Raw genomic sequence first — 8,027 nt, forward strand, 5'->3', positions numbered from 1 at the left:
TATAAGTGGCAATTATCTCCAGTTCGCGTTCGTGTGGAGGTCGTGCCGCCGTGGTCGGCGGCGTAGCCTCTCGCCCCGCATCGCAAACGGAGGAATGTGTCTAGAACGAAATGATATAGTCTCGAGCGATAGATTGGGAGCGCAGATGGCTGACCGGAAGTGTGTGTCTGGGACTCCTCAAGCGATACACAGTGGGGTGTACATAGACCGTGCTCGGCCAACTGCTCTTGAACTTCAACTACTGTGGACGCGATAGTTTCAGATAAAAAAAGTGCGCTACTATGACGACGAAATGGTCCGAATCGAAAATGCTGTCCCGGCGAAGGGCACTTCTTGTTGTTCTCTATGTGAGTCGGTGGAAAAAAATGTACATAAACTGTAGCCATCGAGACACACTAATCAGATTTAAAGCACGCGCCGCCCCCCACGACACGGGCAGTGTTTGAAAATAGAAAAAGTAAATTCGCCCTACGCACACGCTCAACATTATCCCCGTGACTGAAAATGTAAATTTTTCTACACAGTCGCCCGTGGTAACTAACCCGCCCATAGACTTGCAGCCACGTTTTCTCATCCTAGTGCCCATTGCCCACTAAAGTTTCAAGATGGCGCTCAAAACGAACAGAATTGGTTGATGTAAAGTAAAACCATTTTTTTATGGGAATAAGGATTGAAATATAAGCATAGAATAGATTTTCTTCGAGTTTCGTAACCCAAACTTTTGTTTCTCCTTCACCTTCTTGCAGATCAATGGGAATCCTATTACCTCCGGTTTCGCAAGTGACCAACACACGTATCAACATGACGCAACATCACCGGAACCGAAGTTTGGACAGTGCCCTGCAGCGAATACCGGAGGTACGAAAGCGATCATCGAAAAGGTGTCCACACACTACTGTGTTCATTAATCCATCATTGATTCCCACCATGTGTCATGTGCAGGTTGAAGTGTCCTCACCGAGTGCCGAATCGGAAAACACGCTGCACTGCACGAACGCGATCCTGAGCGGCACGATGTGCAGTAAAATCATCCAAGCTTCGTCCACCAATCCGACCAATACGCCCAACATTACCTGCAGGGGACCGACCAGTGTGGCCAGCCAGGGTGGCGTTTCGGCGACCGGTTCCGTATCGGGTGACGGTAGTAGTAGTGCAACGGGTGATAGGATGAGCGTTACAACCGCCTGCAGCCGGCAGCAGCTTAGTGGAAAGCTCGAAGCACTGGAGCAAGGCAAGCCGTCCTCATGATCCCCTCGGTTCGATCGCCACCATTCGGGTGACTAACGCTTTTTTTTGTGACTCTCTATAGGAACCGCCACGCTGCGAACACTCAAGGGCGATCACTCGGTAGATCCGGAAGGCTTGGCGAGGTCAAAGGATAGTGATAGCAAAAAGCGTGAGGATCTGACGAGCCTCGGGTCGGACGATTCCGGTAAGTTTCTACCAAACTTTGAGCTCTTCGTGCTTCGATCTAACATGATCATTCCTTGATCATTCAGGTATCATCTGCGGCTCGGAACCGGACCATACCTCACTGACGCGCATCCGGCGGTCCAGGGAGAGCCTCGATTCGGGCGAAATTGATCCGTCCGAAGAGGAGTGCATCGAAATACTGGAAACCACCTCGATGGATGAAGAGTACCGCATGCTACAGTCGGACCTGTGCTTCTACCCGACGAGCATGCTGGCCGCGGAGGCACCGATTGACGCGGGCGAAGCGAAAGACGGTGACGCGCAGGCTGATCAGTCGGCGGCGGCCTCAGTTAGCGACAAGGTGCGCTACCGGCAACGGAACATGACCCGGGCCGCGATCATGCTCGAAACACTGTGCGTACCGATCGACTTCGAGGATGGCGTCGAGCAGCAGCAGCAGCAGCAGCAGGGTGATGGCAGCAGCAGATGCAGTGATGACGACGACGCTCCGACGCCAACCGTCGGCGAAGGTAAATCCTTAACAACGCCCACCAATGCCTTGACGCCCGCTTTGCCCGCCACCACCAGTGGAACAATTGTGCCAACCGCAGCATGCGAAAGCGCCACCGTAGCGGACAGTGGCACCGGAACCGGACATCAACGATCTTCCCAAAACGATCAGCAGCAGCAGCAGCAGCACGGTAAAGCGGACCAAAAGAACGAGGTGATCTTTCGGAACTTTTTCGGGGCCACCAAGAACGCCATCTTCCGGACGGCTCAGAGCATCATCGATAATCACGAAAAGAAGCACGCGAAAAACCGAGAAAAGCAATCCCTGGTGGCCGTAACAGACGATGGTACGGGGCCGGTACCGGCAGCGAGTCCGGCAGCCGCCAGTGCGCCGGCGACGGTAAAGTCCCCGACGGAGATCTCTCGAAAGCGCGAGTTTGGGAGCATGTTTGGATCGCGCAGCAGTAAGCAGCAGAGTATCAGCACGTCGGCGGCAGCGGCGGCCGTAACCTCCGCAACCCCGGCCGTGGTGGAGGTCACCATCGAAGCACCGGTTTGCGCGCCGACAGAGCCACAGGCACCGGCATGTGATAGAAACGGCGCGGCGGGCAGTGGGCTGCTGGTGGGATCGAAAGGGTCACTCTCGAAGTCATCGTCCAGCGCATCGTTGAAGCTCGTGCCCGGAGTGGCCGTGGCCACTGGTGGTGCTGTTGGTGTTGGCTGTCCATCGAACGGAGGTTGTAGTCCACGGGATGAGTCACAGATACGCACCGAGCGCACAGGACAGTCCGGGCTGCTAAGGTTCTTCGAGTCACCCGTCTTCAACATCCACTTTGCCGTCCACTATCTGTTCTACTCGAAGGAACCGGGCGTGCTGAGCTTCATCGGCAACAAGATCTTCAGCTTCCCGAACGGGGACGTCGATCTGTACATTCCGCAGCTGATGGTAATGTACATGCAGATCGAGGAGCTGTCGGAGGTGCTGGATCCGTACCTCGTGTACCGGTGCCGTCAGTCGGTCGACTTTTCGCTCAAGTGCGTCTGGCTGCTGGAGGCGTACAACTTCAACATGGAAATGCTTAGCGCCGGTGGCAGCAGCATGCGCAAACATCTGACCCTTCTGCGCGAACTGTACCCCAAGCGGGAGCGCGTCAAGACGATGTTAGGCTCGCATCATCGGAACGGACTAAAGACGGACGAAGGCGATCAACACGCGGACGCAACGACGACGACGACAACAGCGTCGTTGGCTGTCAACCACTCGCTGTCGGTGGTACGGAAAACACACCACCGATCGCAATCCGATGCGACCGGTATGATGGGCATCACGGGTATGACCGTGAATCCGAAGCTACTTTACAGTCAACCCGGACCGGCAGGTGGCACGGTGGCGGCCCCCAGCGGTAGTACGCACCACAGCCAGCATCTGCTGCATGCGCACGCGCAAACCTTCCATCCCGCGATCAGCAGCAACCGGCCGGTGTGCCTGGGTGATCTGAGTACGGGCCGTGCCTTCGACAATGGGTGCGTTTGCTTCGAGTCGGTTCGCGGCACGGTCAACGATCTGCTCGGCCAGCAAACGGTCTGTTCGTGTGGCGCCCCGAAGCTGGCGCCCGAGAAGGAGTTTATGAAGTCCCTGATCGACATCGGCAAGATGCTGACCTGCCTGCAGACGAAGATCGAAAAGACGAGCCGGCTGCGGATACTGCTGAATCTGATCAACAAGAATCTGCCCGCCCGGGTCTGGTTGCCGTTGCACTCGGAGACACCGCACCACGTGGTGCGCATCACGGAGGAGAAAACGGCCGTCCTCAACTCGAAGGACAAAACACCGTACATCATCTACGTGGAGGTGGTGGAGGTGAACGACATCTACACCTCGCCCGTCATCCCGAAGCTGATGCCGACGCTGCGGCACACCAAAAGCGAGGAGCGGCTGGACAGTAGTAGTAGTGGTGGCGGCCTGGGTGCTGCTGCCACAGCTGCTGCCGTTGCTGCGCCCTCCAGTAACACACCCGGCGAACCCTCGAAGACTGATAGCCCAACAGCAAACGAGCCGACGGTGGCCGTCCCCGCGGCGCGGCATACCACAGAAAACCATGCTGCCAATGGCGGCAGCATGATGATGGAGCTCGGCCTCACGGAGGACGACGTATGGTCGCAGGAGGACGACGAGATTACGGCCCAGTATCTGAGCCTAACGAAAATGTCCACCGATCGGGACACAATTTCCCAGTTTTCCGTCGATTCGTACGACTCCCGGGAGCACAGTAAGTCTCAGAGCAAAGGCAAAGGTACGATGGCGGCCACTTAATCCTTATCCACTATTCCTATTCCGTCCCGTCGCAGGCACCCCAACGCTGTTCAACATTGGTGAGGTAAAGAAGCGTCACTGTGCCAATCTCAACTCGGAAAATGCGAAACCGTTCAGCAACGATCCGTCGGATCCGTCGGCGGCGGCCCTCAAGGTAGGTTGGGGATCTACTACAGAGTCTTAGGTTGTCTGTCTCGAGCCTAACCTGTTTTTTGGATTCCCGTCCTCCCGTGTACAGGAACCGTGGCACGAGAAAGAGAAACAGATCCGCGACTCGTCCCCGTACGGTCATCTGCAGAACTGGAAGCTGCTTTCGGCGATCGTCAAGTGTGGGGACGATCTGCGCCAGGAGCTGATGGCCACACAGCTGCTGCAGGTACGTCTGACTGACCTCAGCCGCTCTGGCTGCGTTCTGGGCACTAATGTTATGTTCCGTTCCGTTCCATTCGCACAGATGTTTAAGCTGATCTGGGACGAAGAGAAGGTGGACCTGTGGGTACGCCCGTACCGGATCGTTTGCCTTTCGAACGATTCGGGGCTGATCGAGACGATCGTCAACACCGTGTCGCTGCACCAGATTAAAAAGAATTCCAACAAAAGCCTGAAGGACTACTTCGTCGACGAGTACGGTGCGCCCGAAACGGCCCCGTTCCGGCGGGCCCAGCGCAACTTTATGCAGTCCTGTGCGGCGTACTGTCTGATTTCGTATCTGCTGCAGGTTAAGGATCGGTAAGATTTCGGAGGATTGGAACCGTGTTTATGGGTGCAGTAACTCACCTTTTCTTCGGCCTTTGCACAGACACAATGGAAACATTCTGCTGCACTCGGACGGGCACCTGATTCACATCGATTTTGGATTCATACTGAGCATATCGCCAAAAAATCTAGGTAACTATCGATCGATCGATCGATCGGCGATCGTGAGCGGATTACTGATGGTTAACTTTTTGGCGCAGGTTTTGAGCAGTCACCATTCAAGCTGACTCCGGAGTTTGTCGACGTGATGGGTGGCCCTGAATCGGAGCTTTACGCCGAGTTCAAGTATCTGCTCCTCGACGGCCTGAAGGCGGCCCGCAAGCACATGGACCGAATCATCAACATTGTCGAAATTATGCGCAGCAGTAAGTACCACCGGATCTAACCCAGTAATCACCGGATCTCACCTCGGATTGTCTCCTCTCTGCTCATAGGTTCGCAGTTGCCCTGCTTCAAGAACGGTTGCTCCGGCACGGTACGCAATCTGCGGAACCGCTTCCACATGAACCTGACCGAGCAGGAGCTGGACCGGAAGGTGGAGCAGCTGATCCAGGATTCGCTCAACTCGCTCTCTACCAAGCTGTACGATGGCTACCAGTACATCACGAACGGCATTTTGTGAGAGCGATTCTACATGAAAATCTGAACTCCGACGGCAGACAACGATCACGGCAGCAGCATGTTATGGATGTGTCACGATTGAAATCGGAATCGGATTGTAGGTGTGTGTGCGCGTGTGTGTGTGTGTGAAACAAAAAGTGGCAACAAGAGTACAAATTGTGAACGCGAGTGGGACGCGGACTGGGATGGAAAAAGTTTCGGATGGCCACTACTACACCGCCCCACCACCACTGCCAGACTTTGAGTTGGGTTTTTTTCGGTGTCGCTGAGAATTTCTTTGTCCTTTCATATCATATTTATTAACACGCGGGGTTTGTATTTTTCGCCGGATCATCTTTTATTACCATTCGTCGCCTTTTTGGTATGAGAATTTTGCGCGAGCAAAAAAAAGGGGGACCGGCAGTGTTCCGGTCGCGGCGTCTCCCGATTCGTTTAGCAATAAATGGCAGAAAATCTCATTTCTGTCACCCTAAGGTCACCCACATTCTTTGGGGCCCAATCCAGCAGTTGTTTGGGTCCTTTTTTGTAAATAAAACTATTCTTTGTACATACTCTGCTTGCGCGCGGGTTGACACTCAGCGAAGAGAGCAGGAAAGAAAATCAAAAACCCGTTCCCTCGTGACAGAGGAAACCTGTGACGAGGAATCCGATTGCGAAATGCGGCAAAGTGAGGTCCTAGCTTAAGCAATCGACGACGATCGATCGATCGTGATCGACGAATACACTCAAAAGTCGGAACACGCAATACTACTGACGCGCGGGAAGCGAATGAAACAAAAAAAAAACAAAATAGATAGCTTTTGTAAGAGGAAAATCAACCGTTTAAATCTGCAAACAAGAACAACTGTTGAACATTTCATCTCATTATATTGATATAGAGCTAGCTCTGGAGGGCGTCCACAGCCTCGTGGGCATGTAAAGTGTGTAATATAAAAATTCTGATTACTTCTGGCACCCAACACCTCTCATCTCACGGTGGCCGGAGGCAACAAATCACGGAGCGCCACTAAAACGGGACGCCTTGCTTGTTTGTTACACGTTACGTTTGTCAGGGGCTAACCAAGTTCTATCTTTCTGCCGCCAACCGGCCGATCGCGCATGTATACCGTTTTTCGCCCCGTTCTCGCATAGAATTAGCAAGTAATGCACGAGTAAACCGGAACCAGAACTGTTACACGAGAAAATGACACAACAGAATGGCAGAAGCTTTGAGCTTTTCACAATCCATTGTAAAGAGAGAGAAAGTAGCTAAGGGAATAACTAATTAAGACAGCAAAAAAGTGAAGAGAGAGCGCGAGAGAGAACCTAGAGAACGGGGCAATGTGTGTGTGTCGTGTGACTGTGTTGTATATTTTTAACGGAAAAACACTTCCTAGCGTTCATCCGTGTTCGGAAGATCCTGATCTAGATCCTTGACCTTCGGGCAGAAAAAAACAAACTCTTCTCTTTCTCTGCACTCTCTTCGCATCTCGTCGCTTTACTTGTTCCGTTTTCTGTCTTTCAAAACTTTGGCTCAAAGGCTACTTCGGTTCGGCGTAATAAAAGTGATTCGAGAAAATCGACACAAAACACAATACTCAGTCCACCGGCCGGCGCGAAAGAGACCCAGAGGGAAAGAAAGAGCGAGAGAGCGAGTGAGAAATGGGAGCATCCTTGGATTAGTGTGGCAAGGGTTTTGTAAACATTTATAATTAACTAGCGTAAAAGCCAACGTTTACACCATGTGCTATAAAGAATATACAACACATACTTCTGATAGACGTTCCGGGTTCCGACTACGACGGGCGACTGGGTAATATAATTTGCGCCAATTTGCGTCCCTCAATGGTGTGGTGACGGCTCTTTCCGTTTCGCCTCCATTTAAGTGTAAACCCAAACCCTACACTTCTGAAGCGTCCACAACTCGGGCAAGATTGCCGGCACTCACTACTGTACAGATCTGCATGAGTATCAACAAAAAAGGAAGGTAAAGAACACACTACACAAACGTATATTGTAACTGTATGATATGTGGGGTTGTAGGAATATAGGCAAAGCACCGATCGCGCACGGACGATCATCAACCGGAGCGTAAAGCGTGATTGTGAGATTCAGCTAAGATTACTGTAATTATTATGATTAAATTACTACTACTGCTACTACTACTACTACTACTACTACCATTATTATTATTATTATTATTATACATCTATTGCTACTCTAATAATGATAATGATGATCGCCATAACCGATCGTAGGCGCATGTGAGGTGAACCGGCAGCAACCGGAACTGGGAGTAAAACCACAAGGGAGAGCTAACGAGATATACAGACACAAACTCCGACAGACACAAACACCTACACACACTCTAGATAAGATAGATAATGTGTACGCGCGCACGGGGAAGGAGCGAACGAGCGCGGGGAGAGCAAAT

General features: G+C 52.4%; 1 protein-coding gene across 1 annotated transcript; it reads left to right on the forward strand.

The window, feature by feature from the left end:
* The first annotated feature begins 746 nt into the window (after positions 1 to 746).
* LOC128269176 (phosphatidylinositol 4-kinase beta) lies at positions 747 to 8,027 on the forward strand. The gene is made up of 10 exons (XM_053006562.1): positions 747 to 858; positions 943 to 1,231; positions 1,310 to 1,432; positions 1,500 to 4,193; positions 4,273 to 4,391; positions 4,476 to 4,613; positions 4,692 to 4,966; positions 5,037 to 5,125; positions 5,194 to 5,358; positions 5,428 to 8,027. The coding sequence occupies exons 1-10, from the start codon at positions 751 to 753 to the stop codon at positions 5,613 to 5,615; spliced, it is 4,188 nt and encodes a 1,395-aa protein (XP_052862522.1). The 5' UTR covers positions 747 to 750; the 3' UTR covers positions 5,616 to 8,027.

The sequence above is a fragment of the Anopheles cruzii genome, chromosome 2 (genome assembly GCF_943734635.1).
Source record: "Anopheles cruzii chromosome 2, idAnoCruzAS_RS32_06, whole genome shotgun sequence".
NCBI classification, from domain to species: Eukaryota; Metazoa; Arthropoda; class Insecta; order Diptera; family Culicidae; genus Anopheles; species Anopheles cruzii.

Excerpts from the sequence above, each read along its gene's own strand:
- LOC128269176 (XM_053006562.1), top strand. The coding sequence starts at position 751 with ATGGGAATCCTATTACCTCCGGTTTCGCAAGTGACCAACACACGTATC. Across the intron at positions 4,194-4,272 it reads GTACGACTCCCGGGAGCACA|GCACCCCAACGCTGTTCAAC; the intron begins GTAAGTCTCAGA and ends GTCCCGTCGCAG. Across the intron at positions 4,614-4,691 it reads TGGCCACACAGCTGCTGCAG|ATGTTTAAGCTGATCTGGGA; the intron begins GTACGTCTGACT and ends CCATTCGCACAG.